Source organism: Fukomys damarensis, unplaced genomic scaffold, assembly GCF_012274545.1.
Source record: "Fukomys damarensis isolate Sample0158 unplaced genomic scaffold, DMR_v1.0_HiC HiC_scaffold_5, whole genome shotgun sequence".
Taxonomy (NCBI): Eukaryota; Metazoa; Chordata; class Mammalia; order Rodentia; family Bathyergidae; genus Fukomys; species Fukomys damarensis.
Genome location: NW_022900917.1, coordinates 14299536 through 14318133, shown reverse-complemented (window position 1 = coordinate 14318133; position 18598 = coordinate 14299536). Strand labels below are relative to the sequence as shown.

Genomic DNA, 18598 nt, shown 5'->3' with positions numbered 1-18598 from the left:
TTTTTTATGGCGTTTTCATTTGATAGGCATGACTAGTCACTGGCCACTGCTGATCGATTTAACCTTTAATTCCTCCTTGGAGGTTAGGAGGTGGGGTTTACAATCCCAATCTCCTCGCCACACCTTGATCTTTCTTGTGTCCAGCCCCCATCCTGAAGCTACAAAGTGGTGTCATCAGCAAACTTATTAGCATACAAAAAAGACACTTACCACTTTGAACATTCCAAGGATTTTCGAAGCTGAATGCCAAGAAATGGGACAGAAGACCAAATACATATTATGCAATATCACATTATCTTAAAACACGCAGTTTATTGTATGTTTCATCACTGAGACCAAACTCAGATACTACAAAAGTGAGAAGGACTTTATTTGGAGCCAGATCTTAAGAACTGCAATTCGGGAGAGAGATTCAGATAGCTCTGAATCATGTTCCCAGAAAGCAGGAAAAATAAATAGGAGCTTCCATGGGTTTCTGAATGTTGAGGAAGAAGAGGAGGTATGTCATCAATAGAAAATGGGTAAGAATGTATAAGCAGAATGGAAATTTCCATAAGACCATAGTCTAATGACTTCACATCCATCTTAAGACTCCCCCCCACACACAATGTAATTGTTTGTGGTTCTAGATGTGTGTGGTTAAAAGGTAGATATACCAAAGTTCATATTCCAGGCAGCATCTGGATTGTGTCTAAATCCTGCTTTTTAATAGTCTCCTACCTCAACTCTGAAAGGCTCTTTCAATGTTCCATTCATTTTAATTTTCCTTTTGAGTCAATTCAATAATGCTAATAAATTGTATTTAAAAATCAAGTATTCAACATTATCAAAATTTTCTATTAATATAAATGATTGTCAGTGTGTTTTTCATTAGCTTTTCCTGTAATTCAATAACGTTTTAGCATACATCTTCTGTACTTTTGGATATCAGCACCCATCCCCTTTATTTTGGAAGTTATACCATCAATTTCTTTTTGCATTAATTTTTAGTTGCATATATTTGTATGTTACAGGATTCCTTTGCGGCATCAGATGTAGACATCACCTAAAGATAAGCCAGTGGGTATTCTGCAAATGTAAAATTCCTTATGTATTTGGCTCATAAATGGCACTTTACCTATTTAGAACCAATGATTCAAAATGAGCATTTGCTCTGATTTCTAGGACAAAGCCTTATTCCTGGCTATGAGAATGAAGTGGTGTAAGAACCGTATCTGTCAGTATAGTAAGGAAAGAACTTCTCAAAATATGGAGCCAACAGAAGGATGGCACCAAGTGGCTGTAGCAGAAAATGGACCTTGATTGTATCATCTGGTCCTATGTAGCAATACTTAAAACTGGATCTATTCTTGGATTTTTTGGTAATGTGAGCCATTAAGTTCTCCCTAAGTCAATTTAGGTCGTGTTTTCTGTTACTTGTACCCAGAAGAAGCTTGACTTCATGGTGAAAACTTTTTCATTGTGTAACTATACTCTGGGGACTAAAGTCTATATTCTTACATCTGATTTTATGAGTAAATTAAAAGATACTTTAAAAATGAAGTAGGGGCTTAATAAATGTTACAACTGTTTTTTTTAAAAGGAGTTTTTTTTTTTTTAACTGAAAAATAGCTTAGTGACTCAATACTGTGTATTATGAAAAGAAATTTGAAAGCAACTTCTCTGGTACCAGAGACAGAAGATAAAAATAAATCAATGGGATCTTTCAATCTTGAAACCGTACCTTCTGACACATTTTCCATATTCCCAAGACCAAAATTTTACTCTTAGAAATGGGGGGTCTGTAATATATTTTAAGCCACTTAACTTTCTTGCTCGGAAACTGTACTGGCAGCAAACCTGGCACAGCCACAGTGGGGCACCTGTACCACTGAAGGCTCCCAAAGGTTCACATCGCGGAGTCACAACACGTGTGTAACACGTACTCATCTTCCTTTTTTATCTCTCAAGCCTGTTTTTCTTTCTTTTGTTGTGCCCAAGTTGTGAAATCCCCAAGAAGACCATCAAGAAACTCTTCTGATGTAAATACACCAGTTTATTACAAGCTCGAGCCTGGACCCCCGTATCACCGATGCAGCAGCTAAACTGGAAGCCCCGACCCATTCATTCAGCCTATCTTTATAGGGTTAGGGTGGCTTGAAATTCTATCTTATTGGCTTCTTTTCTAATACTTTAAATCTATTGGATGTTGCTGGGGTACTTGTAAAAGTGGGAAGAAAACTATCTCAGGCTGGGGAGGGGGCCAGTTTAGGAGGAAGTCAATGCACTCAGGAATGTGGTGAGCTTCTCTTATCTATACAGAACCTCCTGTTCTTCTTCTAGGTTGGAGTGGCTTTTCTTCTGCCTGCCTGTCTCTGCCCTTGCCATAACCAAGCAAACTAAGCAAACTAAGTAAACTAAGCAAATTTTTACTGCCTGAGCTCATCCGGGGGTCAGTTCTGGTACTTTATGGTTTTTCAGCTTAAAAATGGAGTCAGTTAAGCTAAGTGGGGAGGGTTTTGGGACTAAATTTCTAGGGTCCTACACTTTCATTAAAATTTAATTCAGCAAAATGCATGCCCAGATAGACAAAAGATAAAACACCTGTTAAGAACAAGTATTTTCCATCTTGTAGTTTTTGTCTTCATTTTCTGTCCCTTAAATTAGGGTCGTACTTGCTTTATTAAAATATGTAACACATATTGAGGTTTACATAAGGTACATACCTCAAAAAGTTAAAGTAAAACATCCCTGGAAAGCTGGGTGCAGTGGCACACCTCTGTAATCCCATCTACTCTGGAGGGTGAGGCACAGGGAGTGATGCCTGAGGCCAACTGAGCAACCTGAGTTCCCATCTCAAAATAAAACACAAAAAAAGGGGCCTGGGGATATAGCTCAGCACTCCCTGGGTTCAACCCTTAGTCCTGCAGAAAACAACATAACAAAAGCCAAAAAAGCACCCCCGCCCAACCAAAAAACAAAACCCGGGAAAAACATTTAGGTATGAACAACTAAAATGTATGGTGAAAAAGTTTAATGTATAAACAGAATCAATTTCTTAAAAGTTTCAGAAAAATAGTACTTATTTAATAAAGAGAAATGATTGCAGTTTTTCCTTGTGTGGCAGATTGCTACAGTAATGGCACCACATGAATCACACACCTCCTGCAATCTGTACCCTGAGCTGTCCCTCATACTGCCTGGCCATGTGACTTGCTTTGCCTGATGAATCACTAACAAATACGATGGAAGAACAGAGCAGCAAGCTTTTGAACACTGGAGCTTGCCCTCTTGGAATGTTTTCATCATCATGGGAAGAAGCCCACTTTAGTTGACTGGAGGTTAAGAGGCCATGCCAAGTAAAGATATTCAATCACAGAACTGAAAATCACGTCTTGTTTCTAAACCGGTGCTTTGAAGTTTTTGGTATGAAACAATGGATAATAATGTAGAGCTTAGTCTGTGTTGTACAGCAAACAGATAAAAATTAAACAGAGCCAGAGCTATGCTTAATTTAAAAAAATCAAGGTCTCTCAGCGGACATTATGATTGCTATACTTTTGAAATTCCCTTTTTTATGTAGGTTCTATTGTTCAGTCCATTTAAATAAGTGTTTATAATGTTCAACACTTTAACTGTTACCCCTGTACATTCTGAAGGTACAGACTAGGTCAACCTAATTAATGAGCAAAGTATACAACAAATATTTTTATTTTTAAACACGTAACTGTACATTTCATTAAAAAGATGAGATTCTACCCTTTGTTTTTAAAAAAATAAGCATACTTGGCAGCATTTGATTTTTGTATTTTTTTTTAGAAGCTAGTGTTCCCTAAACCTAAAGCTTAATTTTACGTTTTAAGAATCATAATCTTAATACATTTCTAATATTCTTTAAAAATTAAAAATTCATAAGATGTTTTTATTTAACACATTCAAATTTAACGGTTTACAGTATAACTAGCTACTACCTAATACTTTGCCAATACAGAGAAGCCAACATATTAGAGAAATCAATTCTCTGTATTTACTTTTATTAAAAAGAGGTTTTTGGTAGTTAGAACAAATAATCTCTCATTTGTTGCCTGAAAGCCTAAAATAGGATCACTGGTTTCCAAGCTTGCTACCTGCTGCTTGGCAACCTGCCCTACACGCCTGCCTTCCTTTCTGTTGTACAGCACAGTGGCCATGGGAGTGGGCTGGCGGTAGATGAAAACGTGACGGACACACTCACAAAGGGCTGCATAGGAGCAGTTTGGAGGACAGGCAAAAAATTTTTTGTCTCTCTTTGATGCCTGGACATAACCTGCCAAGAACATAGAACAAAGAAAAGAAAAAGTATATATTAAACAGAAGGGAGAAAAATCATGGTTTAACATTTAATATTCTACAACTACGATTACAAATTAAAGTACCCAAGTAGAACATATACCATAAATACTCAAAACAGTCATTAGAATTCAGAACCAGTAACCATTAGCCAGTTTTTTCCTAACTGGTGCAAATATACAAGTTTATTTCCTAAGTAACAAAACACAGGTTTTCAATTCTTCAAGAGAAGCACAATATGATCCCGCTTAATTTCTATTAATAATTAAAACACTAAAAAATGTAAAATCTAAAACAATATATAACAAAAAATCTTTAAATGCCAATTTATTATGTTGACTGAGGAGTAACAGATAAGCTATCACAGAATCATTTTCTTTTATCAAATGAATGGGAACTGTTTATAGACTAGTATCATAAAGTTATCTGAGGAGTCTGTTCGTAATGCAGGCCTGAAGGACCACTCATAATACATCCCTGCCAGCACTGTGCACAAGGCTTTCTCTCATCATCGCTACAACGTTTATGGAATTTACAATACCAACACTGTAACAGGATTTTGGTATACTTTAGCTCCTAGAAATAGGACCCTGAGACCACCACATACTGAAAAAGACTCAAGGATCCTTCCGAAATCTTAATTGGAATATCCCGGAAAGCTAACTGAAAAAAAAAATCTTAATCTTGTCTTAAAGTCATGTACACTAGATTAAAGTGATAGTATATTCTGAAAAATAAGAGTTTTCAAATTGGAATATGGTTACTGAATAGTGTAATATTAAATAAAAACATAAATGGAATGTCAGTGAAAACAGATCTTATCAAACAACAAATGAGCAAAGCCATGGGGTATAGGAAAATCAGCACTGTTTTTTAATATATTAAGTAGGGTTTGAAGAATGAGAAGTGAAGTGGATGTACACACTTATTTGAGTAGCTTGGAATTAGCTATTCTGATTAACTTTCACAGAACTAGTAATGTATGTAATATCTAGAGTCCTTATCTAATGTAAAGTTGATTTAATTGCGACTCAAGCATATGATTCCTCCACAATAGCTTTGGGCATACAAATGGAGGTTCCAAACATCTAACAGAACTTTCCTTAGTGAAGGAAAAGGAAAGAGAACTATAATACAGAGGCTAAGGCTATAAATTATGGGGTTAAATTAGTCAATCAAATCTTGTATGTCAGGTCATACAAATCCATTTGCAGTCTGAATTAGCCAGTTTAGAAGCCTACATTATTAACAAAAAGGGATAACTGACAAATCTCTATAGTTAGTGTTGTACATATATATTCACTAAAAGGCATACTTTTAACTTCCTGTTGCCAGCTTAAAATAATCTTTCAATAAAGCAGTAAATGTAGCTAATTCACACTAAAAAATTGTCCCATGCAATACTAATGTATTTTGACATAATATCAAAGATTGCATAAAGTCTTTAATTATGTTTTTAAATTTTCAGTATGTTTTAAGCTAGTATTTTTCCATTTTGTCTTATCAAATACATTTACATTCTACTCATCACTACTTTCTTTAAGTGTTCTCATTATGATGGCTCTTTGCACCTAAGTTCAATGAAAGGTGTCTCCTAGTATGCAATACCTTAGAGTAATTCCACACAAGTCTTCAATGATTACTCTGAAGAAACTTCCTGATGTGATACTGGGGACTGAATGCAGGGCCTTTACACTGAGATACATCCCAAACCCTTTTTAAATTTAATATAACATACATATATATATATATGTGTGTGTGTGTGTATATGTGCATATATGTATGTATATATTTGCAGTAATGGGAACTGAATCCCAGGCCTTTAAGCTGAATTTGAGGCCTTTTTTGACACAGGGTCTTCCCTAGTGGCCAAATTGCCCATGTTAGGCTCAAACTTGTGATCCTCCTTCCTCAGCTTTCTAGCATTACTTACAGGTTGAAGAACTTAAATACAAGTTCCACGTAGGCCTTGGTTAATCTCCCTGTTCTTATTCTAATATTTCTATTCTAATTCTATAATAATTCTATTCTAATTCTGTATAGCTAACAGAATTAAAAGAAATGATCAGTTAGAACAATTCAAGTGGTTAGATAACCATGTCCATTTTCATTCTGTGTTGATCTTCACATGCCTACAGAGAGAGGAACCCCAGGGTTCCAACAGCACTGTAAACTACAGCACTGTAAACTACAGCACAAGCGACCTAATCTAAGCACAAATCAATCTAAATGTAATTCGGATCATTCAATTTAAAAAGAAAGAAATGAATTTTTTAAAAAAATGTTTTTCGCAAAATGCTGCAAAGAGCTTGCTTCCCTCATACCTAGAGCATTGAACGTTGCAATGTGCTCCCACATGTCATCATGTTTGCTGGAATGTGGCTGCCAGAGGAGGGCATCAACATCGTGGCGCAAACAGAAGCAGGGCATTTCCTTAGGATCCACTATGACAGAGAAAAGGTACTGGTTGCCTCCAAGATTCACCTCAAAAGAGACAAAAAATTAATTTACTGAACAACAAAAACAGTAATAACGACAAAAACTCACACAAAGCACTCAGTGTCAGCAACTATTTTTTAACTCTTAAAAAACCTGTTCTGATTTACTCTTCACAGCGTCCACTTTAAAGATGCAATAAGTAATGCACAGCCTATTTCACTGGCCCAAGGTCAGCCTAATCCTAAATTATGGAGATGAAATTTGGACTGAGTTTATGTTCATCACCACTATGCTACCTACCCCTCAACTGATAGGAGCTAGTTTAAAATGTGATAGATATAAAGCATCAATTTAATAAGCTAAATACTTTTAAACCACAGACTACAAACATGAAATCTACTAGCTAACTTTGCCAGTTATTAAAATTTCTGAGCACACTGTATATGCCAGGCATGCTACAAATATTAATCTTTTCAACCACCCATGAGACTGTTACTGACTTTATTTCACAGATTAAAGAATAGTCTTGGAGAGCTTAAGTAGCTTGTTGTAAGATACAGAGAAATATCACCGTACTGGGATTCAAACAGATCTGCTCACAAATTATTATATTACTTCATTAGGGTATTAATGTCAGCAATATTATGTCAATAATTATTATTGCAGCATTGATGCCTAAAGGAATTTATTTTAATACAAAATAAACAAATTAATATTCATAATTGGATTCTGGCCACAGAAAAACTTTTAATGAAGACAGGTTGCAACAATATTCTTCTTTAGTAGAATTGTTATTATCAGGCTGGGGATTTAGCTCAGTGGTGCCGTGTCTGCCTTGCAAGTGCAAGGTCCTGAGTTTGATCCCTGGTACCAAAAAACAAAGCAAAACAAAACAAAACAAGGAAATGTTATTATCAAAGCTTAAAATGTCCAACTATATTCCAACTAAAATCACATCAAATGTACAAAATAAGAAACATGCAGTGTATTTGATAAATACTAAACTTATTGTAAGTTTTAGAGAAGAGTAAAAATAAAATGTTTCAGTAAGAAGTGGGGATCTGACCTGTATTTTATATGGAAAGCTGTGAAATGGGTCTTCAGCAAGAGGATTTATTGGTACAACTCTGCCAACCCAGGGTATGAGGTCAGAGAAAATCCAATGACAGAGCAACCCAGCTATGCTTCCAAAGGAATGCCTGGAAGTAGGACTTTTGGGTAGGGGCAGTGATGGCTTTCTACACAGGGGAAGTGGGCTGGCACACAGAGAACACAGATTATTTCTTATTTCCCCTAGCTTCTGATCGTCATTGGCTAAGTGAGGTTTATTTAAAAATTACGGCCAGCTAACTGCTTTTACGATAGGCCCAACGGTGTTTCAGGTCTCTTCCCTGTACCTCTATTCCCATATTCTTCCTTGGTTAGTCAGGGCTTTCACGGAAGGGAAAAAAATAATGGAAATAAATACAGGTGGAAATATTTTCATAAAAATGTGTTTACTTTCATGAGTCAAGGGGATATGAATGACATGAGTGGTCTGAACCATACTTGAGTGGACGGTACTAAGAACAAAGGAACTTGTACTATCAAGTGAAGACCAAGGGAGATCGTCTATGAAAAATACGAGACTGAGGATAAAGGTTTTATCATGAGCCTTATTCTGACTTAAATGTTTAATACCACTTAAATGTATTTCCACTACAGTGATTATGTCAAAGTGCTCTTAATTATAAAACCAGCATAATTTTCTTACCTTTGACCTGACATTCTATCTAGGCTCTTCACCTTTTTAATCTGATGGATCCCTACTTATCTTCCAGGATTCAGTCCAACCATTCACTATTCCCAGAGTTTTCCTATTATGCTTATACAAGCTTCTTAAACTCTGAAAATCCCTAGTGTTATGTTTATTACTCCTAACATTAATTGTCATACTGCATTATTACTATGCATTACTACATCACCTGTTAGGCTGTTATTAACCAAAGATGTCCACATCTGAACCCCCCTTATGGAGTAAAAGGGCCTCTGTAGATGTGATTAAGTTTAGGATCTTAGGAGGGATAGATTATGCTGGGTTATGTGGGTTGTCCTAGTGTATTAGAAGACTTTGTTTTATAGGGGTTACAGATACACAAGGCAAAATCCACAAAAGCAGAGGGACAGAGAGATTGGAAAATGCTGGCGCTGGCTTTGAAGATGAAGAATGAGGTCACAAGCCAGGTAACACGGGTAGTCTATAAGTCAGAAAAGGCAAGGAAATGAATTCTCTCCCAGAGCTTCCAAAAGGAATGCAGGCCTGACAAGCCATTATGGGACTTTTGACATCTAAGAGAATAAAATTTTTTACTCCCTAAATCTGTTACAGCAACAACTGCAACCTATATAAGAGCTATCTTATAAGACTAAATACACTGAGAATCAGTAGTGTGTCTTTTCTCCATATTCTAGACAAATGCTTTTGGGATGAATATTGTGTAGAAAATTATTACATTTTTTCTTACCAAAAGAAAAAATTGTTCTATTTGGGACTAAATTTTTATAAAGGAAAAAATATTATGATTAGATTCTTTAAAAATACTCAGTGGGGGGTATAAATAATCCTACTAGAGTTGGGAGTGTGAAGACTTAACAAATACAAAGCTCTCTGTGTTTCTAAGCTGTCATCTCTGGAAATCTTACTTTCTCAATAATCTTTCCCCTTGGCTTTCCAATGTTTAGAGGAGTATATTCAAACTCTTTGAACATTTTTGAAAGCTTCTCCAAAATCTAATCCAAAAATACCTTTCCAATATTGGTTCCTATTACTTTCTTTAAAACATTTAGCAAAATGAGATCACAATATAAAACTATCCTACTTTCCCACTCCTTTGTTCATGTTGTTGTTGCTTATCTTGTCGATTATATTATGCCATGCACTGATGAGACCTTTGAAGCATTTCCTAATGTTAATAAAAAGAAATAATATATCATAAAAGTTTTATGCCTATCTTTTGAACTTAGCTCATTTCACTAATATCATCTTTGAGGGTGAGAATTATGACCTTGGATAGGATACTTACAGCTTGTTTTATTCCTTTATACAGTAATAACAGTACTCACAAGGTGTGTTAGAAATACAACTAATGTTTAAATAAAAACAGAAAAACTTACACTGCCATTAGTCCCCTTCGAGTACTTCTCCTCACTTTGAACACACATCCTGTCATTCTTGACACTTTCTGAAGCAGTTTTAGAAGTCCTCCTTTGCCCTTAGTTGTGTTGTGGCTGCCTTGATTCAAAACATCTGCCTTTTATTCTGGTTCATGTCAGGAACCCCCATATCCCCCAACAACCTCATGTGTGCATGGGTGCAACTTTTGAAAGGTGACTGTATCATGGGGACATCATAGCTTATTTTGATGCAAAGGGCCTGGTCGGAGGAGGTAATTTCTTGGAGTTGTGTCCTGAAAGGTTGCTTCTCTCTCCTCAGTTCTCTCCTATTTTCTCTGCTTCCTCGAATGAGATGAACAGCTTCTTGCACTTCCACCATGCCTTCCTGCCTGGGAGCCAGCAAAATATGCACAAAAAATCTGAGCCAGAGTAAACCTCCTCTAAGCTGTAGGTGTCAGTGATGCGAAGGTGAGTAAGACAAACTGTGGGATCTGACCATTTGGTTTGGAAGTCTTTGGAATGGGTTCATGGGAGGATTTTGGAAAAGTTTGGACGTTATCAGCTAGAGAAGCAGCCCTGACAGAAGATTTTGGTTGAATCTCAGAAAACTAGAATGCTGATTAAAAAAAAGATTAAAAACAACAACAACAACAACAAAACCACCAAAGAACAAACAAATAAAAAAAAAAATGGAAAAGACCAGCTTTAGGTGTCATCTAGTAACACAAATGGTGTCGCTCTAATGGCAGTTGGACTTAAAGCCATGAGTTATGCTTTCGCAGAAAATCTGTTTACATTTTGCTTATTCCTGAGGAATAAGCAGGAAACTGGGATTAGGGGCAATGGACTAATTAACCTGGTGGAGGAAGTTTCAAGACAGCCCAAATACATCTTTAGATGATCATCTTTAGATGGTCACTGCCTGCTGTTTTTAATCTAATGTGAGAAACAGAAGCAAAAAGTCCATTTAAAATTTTCAGTTTTGCCAGCTCACAAAGATGGAGTGGAAGACAGGCTGATTGCTGAAGATTAGCATTAACATGTTTCTGCCACCTTGAATCACTGGTGATACAAGTGTGACTGTTCAATCAGGTGACTTGCACCACTGGTGGTTCAAGCTACCTGTCAGAGAGACTTAAAAATTACAGGCCCATTGTGCACATGTTAAAAAGAAGCCAAATACTTTACATCATGATGAACACATTAAAAAGAAGCCAAATGTTATGTATCAGAATAACAGGAAAGATGCCTTGAGGGCATGTGAAGAATCTGCAAACCAAGACCCCTACCTACCAGCAGTTGTAAGCATGTAAAGCTGTAAATCTTTCATTTGAGAAGAGACTCTATGGGCACCTGCTCCAAAAGGGGTACCTAACGAACTGGTTTGCTGGGATTCAGTTCAGTGACCAGCCATCTAGGTACTCAAAGGCATGGCAGCCATGATACAAGAAGACTGAACTACTGCTCAAGCTGGCATTACACCTTGCCATCATCCATACAGTTCTGGTTTCACAAGCATGCAGAACGCCAGAGTTGTGGGGTCAGGGAGACTTCCCACTTAGGGTGCCCTTGAAAAGGTACTGCACGAAGCTTGAGAAGGAAGCCTAAACTCCAGTGGAGATTCTGCAAAGTCAGAGAAGCCAGGAATGTGTGAAATATCTGCTAAGGGAGGGTAGAAGCATTGAACAGAGCCATGCTAAGAAAGAGCTGTGGGGGTGATACAGCAGGGGCAGGGCCACCCACCAAACCATGTGGAGCACACATCTCTCTACCACTTATCCCATGCTAGATACAAGAGGTATAGGATTTAATGTTTGCTCTGATGGGTTTTGGTATCACCACTTTGATTCCATTCCTCCCTATTCCCCATGTTCCTTTTGGAATGGGAATGTTTGTTTATCTTATGCCATCTATGTTGGAAGTGTTTTTCTTTTTTTAAACAAGGGCTCACAGATAAAAGTCTGCCTTAAATCTCAGGAGACTTTGGATTCGGACTTATCAGCAATGCTGAAACTGTTAAGAATAAATGTATTTTGCCTAAAGAGATGTACATCAGCCTTTTAGCGGCCAGGGGCTAGGTATAACCATTTTATGGTTTATATCTAGATATTTCCCAAAGTTTCATGTGCTTATATTTTGAAAAGTGACTGAATCATGGGAACACTATAGCTAATTGTGATGTTAGGAGATAATTGTGAAACCTGTATGGAAGATGTGAATCATGGGGCCATGACCTGGGTCTCTTTTCCCAAATCCCTCCCTCTCTCTCTGCCACCTGGCCACCATGAGGTGAGCAGCTCTCCTCTGCCCTATGAGAAAGAGCTCTTCCACCATGCCTTCCTGCCTTGGAACTGGCCATCTATGGACTAAAACTGTGAGCCAAAATAAATCTCTCCTTCAAGTTGTAGGAGTCAAGTAGTGTCTCAGCATTGAGAAATGACTGAGACAACTCTCATGGTCATTTTGACTTTGAGGAAGAATGGTGCCAGACTCCCTGAAAACTGTGGATGAGGACACACCACCTTGATGGAAATTGTAAACATTTTTAATCAATTTAGGACATGAAGGCAGCCCTGACAGTACAATTAAAGACATTCAGGAAAGAGGACTTCCAGAACTGCCTCAGAAAGAGGCAAGAATGATGGGTTAAGTTTGAAGGGAAGGGGAGTATTTTAAGGAGGATTAATGACAATGTCTCTGTTACTATAATAAATTAAAAATGTTTACTATAATTTTAAATCGTGGTGAGTCTTCACAACTCTTGTAAGTAAACAGTATACCATAAATACCTGCACAGTAGTATTTTCATCACTACTTTCAATGTATGCTCACTGCTTTCAATTTTAAATCTTTCATTAACAATACACGTTTCAGTATGCAATTTGTGGATCAGCCCCCACCAAAATGAACATAAGATGTGTACCCTTTAAATATGCTCAAAACTAAGTTTCTGAAACTTTAAAAATATAGTAAACAAATTAGTTCATTTTTGCTGATAGTAATGTGGCATAGTAAGTTATTAAACTCCCATTTAATAATACCTGGGAGGCTAAGGTGGAGGATTCTGAGTTTGAGGCCAGCCTGGGCTGAGCAGTGAGACCTTAACTCAGAAAAGGGTGGGGAGTGTAGAAGTAATTGCCGAATTATTCTTTCTGTAAGTAGAAAGAAGCTGTGTGGTATTATTTATTTTATTTAATAAATTCTAGCCTCATTCTTCACTCTAAAATTGAGTATTATATATAGCTAAATAAAGGTCATGCCAGAGAAAGAAATCTAATACTTCTTAGGTTAGTGAGCTTCCATGTAGGAAACAAGCTTACACTTGAGTCAAAAATTCCATCGAAGAGTAGATAAAAGAAAGCTTTTAAGGTAATATCTAGAGTATCTCATTTTTCTGAGCACTCAACATGGACTCTTGAGTGTGCCCTAAAATCTCTGCCTAATAAACACTTCTACTGATAAAAAAAAAAAAAAAAAAAAAAAAAAAGATAACATCTACACAGTGGTTTCATTTTTCTCATATTGGTATGAAATCTCTTGATAACTGTTTATGCCTTTCATTACTTTTCCTGATTCACTGCACCAGCTGGGACAACCTACATCATGTTTAACAGGAGCAGTGAGAGCAGACATACTAACCTATTCCTAGTCTTAGCAGAAGCACTCAATCCTTTATCATGAAGATGTTAATTTACCTGTATAATTAAAGACCGGGTCCTAGGAAGATATCAGATCTTAGCAAAGTGGTATAAAAAAACAACTGATGGAAGTGTACTTATACAGTATTTAATTTGCAAAAATCTGTAAAAAATAATTACTTAAAAATAAAAGAAAAAAGTGGTAATTTTCCACTTCCAAAATTATCAATTTGATCTGCAGCTGTGATGTTTCATAATTAATATCAAACTTCACTGAGTGGATACATATAAATGAATCAGATAACAGAAATATATCAGAAAATAAAAAGTACTACACAAAAAAAAGCAGATGAGAAAATAACATAGTTGTACTTCATACAGGTCAATAGGGGATGGGAGGTAGTATGTGAGTATAGATATGAATAAAGTGAGGGAAGAATGAGAAAACATTTCCGGGAGAGAGAAAAACAAATGCAAAAGCCCTAAAGGAAAAGCATGTTAATAATTTGGGGCAAATCACACGAAGACCAAGGTATGAACACAGCTAAAAAAAAGTAGGGGAAAAACAGCAAATGAAAGATTATTAGAACTAGACACCAGTGTCTTTTAAACTATGAGTCCCAACATGGTAGTGAAATCAAGTTAATAAATTAAAAAAATAAGAATTTCAGGCAGAGAGTAGCTCACTGGTAAAGTGCTTGACTAGCATTATGAGGCCCCAGGACAATAGGCAAGGAAAACACAACAAAAAACCAAACAACTCCAGAATTTTGTATTTTACTGTATTAAAAATAGTATAGAGTACTAGCATACTTCTCACATAACTTTAGCACTGTTTTATTAAACTTAATCAGACAATTATACATTTGTGTGTAGGTGTGATGATTTCAATTTAAAATGTATCACACGGAATGATTCACAGAAAGCTTGAAGGGTACTTGTAAACATTAGACATTATTCCTAATATGGCATGACATAGAAAAAGCCACTGTAGAAAGGATAGGAATAGGAAAATGACAAAATCTACTCAACTTTTTTAAACGGGTTACTTTTATCTTCACACAAGAAGTTATTACTAATTCAAATGGAAAGACGATAACTTTTAGAGTAAGGAAACGTGATGGCTATCAATCATATTTAATACCATAAAAGCAGGGAAAAAATGGAACCAAGTTCCTCCTAATGCAACTCACTGGAGAAGAAAAATTATTTATACAGATAGATAGGCAGCTACTAGACATGGACAGGAGAAGGAAATGTGGTAGGTGAGCTAAAGGAAGAAGCAGTGCATCTCTGGTAAGAGCAGTCTGTTTCCTGGCTTTCTGAAGTAGGCATCTTGTAGAACCTTGTCAGGCTCTTTACAAGTGCCTGATTATGATTTAGGAGCCTGCTCATGCACATACCAGTGCCCCAGACCCCAAGTTACCTGATGCTGATCCTTTTGGACCTTACCTGAATACATCTACATGAGAGTTTTAAACTCTCTCATGGACTTTGACCACCATAGATGTTCTGATAGAGAAAACTTTTATAAATAATCTAAAAACCTACAAAATGTTAGGACAATGTAAAATGACTTCTGCTGTTTCTAACAGCAATATGCTTTGTTTAGTTCAAAATTAACATACACTGGAGGCACTGATCGTGAAATGGGACAACTTACCTCATCCTTGACCTTGAACACCCCCTTCCTGTACACTAGAATAGATAGCTAGACAAATCTTAAGGTAAACTCCTTAACTATAAGGAATTGTTGTCTGGGTTAAAGTTAACTGTCTTGTTACTGTACTTTGTACATGGGTAATGTGAACTGAGGAAATGAAATGTAACCATCTGAATGAAATCATGGCTGTAAAACCTATAAAAGAAAAAGCTGCAGCCCAGTACAGGGTCAATCACTGGCACTGCTCTTAGTATGATTGGCCTTTTGCAGACAAAATAAAACTTTTATTATTTTACTTCCATTCTGCATCTCTGTGCATGTCACTTACCAATTCCTTCTGTAACAGTTCCAATGAGGTTAAGTTCAAACGGCCCCTCTTCTAGGTAGTTCTCAGAAGAAAGATTCATTACTTCCCAACCATGATTACTCCCTAAACTCTAAGAGAAATCAACCCTGATTTTCCTACAGCTGTCATTTCTGGGCTTCGTCCATCCTCATTTTGTATAGGTTCTGCTCACTTGGATCTCTCCCAAGTACACCATCCTTTCCAAGTTAGTTTTACTTAAGAATATGCTGTGCTTGTCGTACAATAAAGAGTTTGCAAAAATTCTGTTTTGACTGAGTCCCTTCCTTCAGAAGTCCCTCTGTACTTCACAAATCTTCCCAGAGAGGATCCAAGAGCTGTCAAGGACACAGATCACCACTGAGGCCAGGATAATCCCAAATTCTGGTAATGACATTCCTGGCACAAGTGCATCAAATCTATTGAGAAAATATTATGCAACTCTAAATTCACAGGCAGTATATAGAGGGTACAACATAAAGCAAGTATCAAAAAGTTGTTCCAAGTTGAAGGACACAAAAGGGCCAAAGTAAATGTAGCATGCAACATGGGTTTAGAACAGGAATCAGAAAAAAAAAATTGCTGTGAAGCACATTATTTGACCATTTGGTAGAAATTTTAATATGAACTCTATATAGATAAAAGTATCATATTTATGTTAAATTTTCTTAATTGTATTATGGTTATATAAAAAATGCCTTCATTTTCCAGAATGTACATGAACGATTAGGGGTAAAGGTTTATAGTACCTGTAACTCATGTCTAGATACTCCTGCAAAAAGAAAAATAGGGAAAAAAAATAAATGCAGAAAAATGTTAACAACTGCTAGAAATCTACATGATGGATGTTATATACTGAGTTGTGTTCCCATAAAATTCCTACATGAAAGTCCTAAACTAGCATTTCAGAGTGTGACTATAGTCGAAGGGGTCCTTCAAAAGGTAATTAAGTTAAAACAATGTCATTAAGGTGAGTGCTAATCCTGTATAATTGTTGTCCCTCATAAAAAGGAATTAGGATGCAGAAACACTGAAGAAAAAATTCCTGTAAAAGACAAGAGGTGAAGACAGACACCAATAAGCCAAAGGTATTAGAAAAGAATCAACCTGACAACACTTGGAGCTCAGACTTGTAGCATCTAAAACTGAGAAAATAATTTTCTGTTGTTTAAACCCCAGTCTGTGGTACTTTGTTGTGGCAGCTCTAACAAATGAGTTCAGATTTATAGGAGTTTAATATGTTACTTTAAAATTTCTAGTAATGTTTGATTTTTTTTCAAAGTAAAAAATTAAAAATTTTAGGGACAGGGATTTAGCTTAGTGATTCTTCTTCCTACCTTTCAAGTGCAAGGTTCTCAGTTTGATCCCCAGTACCCCCCAAAAAAGTTAAAAATTTTTAAAGAAATTATGGTCATTACTTAGTGTAAAACTGGCTTATGCAAATCAATTGCCAATCTACTCTGGAAGGGAGACAGTAATACAATGAAAACTTACAGTGAAGCATAAGAATTAAATGCAGCAATTCTATAAATGCTAATGTGCTATATGAATGATTACCATTAATAAGTGCACCACTCATGAAGATACATTCATGAAAAACTAGATAGAGGCTAGGTTTTACACTGGATTTCACAGAATAATTTGACATATCACTTAAGTCTATAGTAACACAAAAGGTTTAAAAGGTTTAAGATTGATTCTGAATCTTTATCTTCCTTCTACCTGTCAGATGTTGCCTTCAGGGATCCTACCCCACACTAACACTGAAATCTAAGCACATGTATGTTACTTAAAAATAGTTAGGTCTTGTTTTCTAATGATATATTGACCATTCATTATTAGCCCCAAAGCAGGTACTATGAGGTGCAATCACTTATATTTGGGGGAAGGAGTTTTTGTCCCCTTATATGATTATTAAACTCTTATAAATTTTGTTGTTGTTATGTGACAGATAAGGCCCGCCTATAAGTAAAACTTATAGGGAACCAGACTATTCATTCTGACCCAGCATTTTTAGGTAACCTAAAGTAAACTTCACTCTAGTCCACCATTACTTTGAACTTTTGATACTGGATCTTGAACTGAGCATGCTCAGGAATGTAGCTATCTCCAGATGTGCTACGTGTAAGTTTCCCCAGTAAGTCTCTTGCTTTCTTTTGGGAGGCACTGTTTTGAAATGTATCTCCATTATTTCCCTTACTTGCTGCAAGTAAAGAACTTTCTTCACTCTTACCTCTTGTTTGTCCTTATTGGCTTTGCACTCACCAGAGGGAAACCCACTGCATTCAGTTACACATAATTTGACTTCAGAATTCAATGCTATCTAAATCTAAAATTACATCTATGACTTGCCATCATATACAAATAACGTATTTTAATATTTCCCCATTGATGATCATGATGCTAACCAATACTCCACTAATGATAATGTCTTACCCCCCCAACACTTGTATTTCACATTTCCTTCAATATATAAGTATGTGAGAGACTGCTTGGGCCTGCATAAGATGGCTGCCCTCAACCTTAGCCTTTGCCTCGGTGGAAAAATCCCACTAGACTACATACGTGACTTTTGGCAGGTTTAGCCCCTGGGCAAACAGGAAATCTTACAGAAAAAATAGCCCTTTGTGCTAACCACAGGGTCACGGGATCTGGAGCAGGAAGCAGGTGGTATTTCCCTGTCCTACTTGCCCCTAGGGATTGTGAAGTTAAAGATTGCATAGGGTTAATTGTTGATGTACGCCTTCCCACTTACCCCTCCCCACATTTGGTAAAATACTGATTGCTGTATGGTTAAATGCTTGAATGACTCATGTGATTGGTAGAAGATTTGTTTGAACTGTCCAATAAGCTTGCTGAACCTTCCCCCTGGGATAACAGTATATAATCGTTTTGCTGAGCCAATAAAGCGCCTTTGATCAGAAACCAGACTTGGGCCGTGTACTCTAACTTCTTAAAGATTTCCTCCACAGACATTCAAGATCGGATCGGCCTCTGATGACCCACGAATAAGAGGCGGCTCTCACCTCCTATTCCCCGCGGGACGGGGTCCCC

General features: G+C 36.7%; 1 protein-coding gene across 1 annotated transcript in view; it reads right to left on the bottom strand.

Moving 5' to 3' along the window:
* Window positions 1–3775: 3775 nt before the first annotated feature.
* Nudcd1 (NudC domain containing 1) overlaps window positions 3776–18598 on the bottom strand; it is a 74922-nt gene continuing 60099 nt past the window's right edge. The window contains exons 9-10 of the mRNA XM_010619539.2: window positions 6633–6792; window positions 3776–4285 (exon numbers count right to left, since the gene is read on the bottom strand). Coding sequence (XP_010617841.1) covers window positions 3993–4285; window positions 6633–6792 — 453 coding nt within the window. The 3' untranslated portion in view covers window positions 3776–3992. The remainder of the gene's footprint in view (window positions 4286–6632; window positions 6793–18598) is intronic.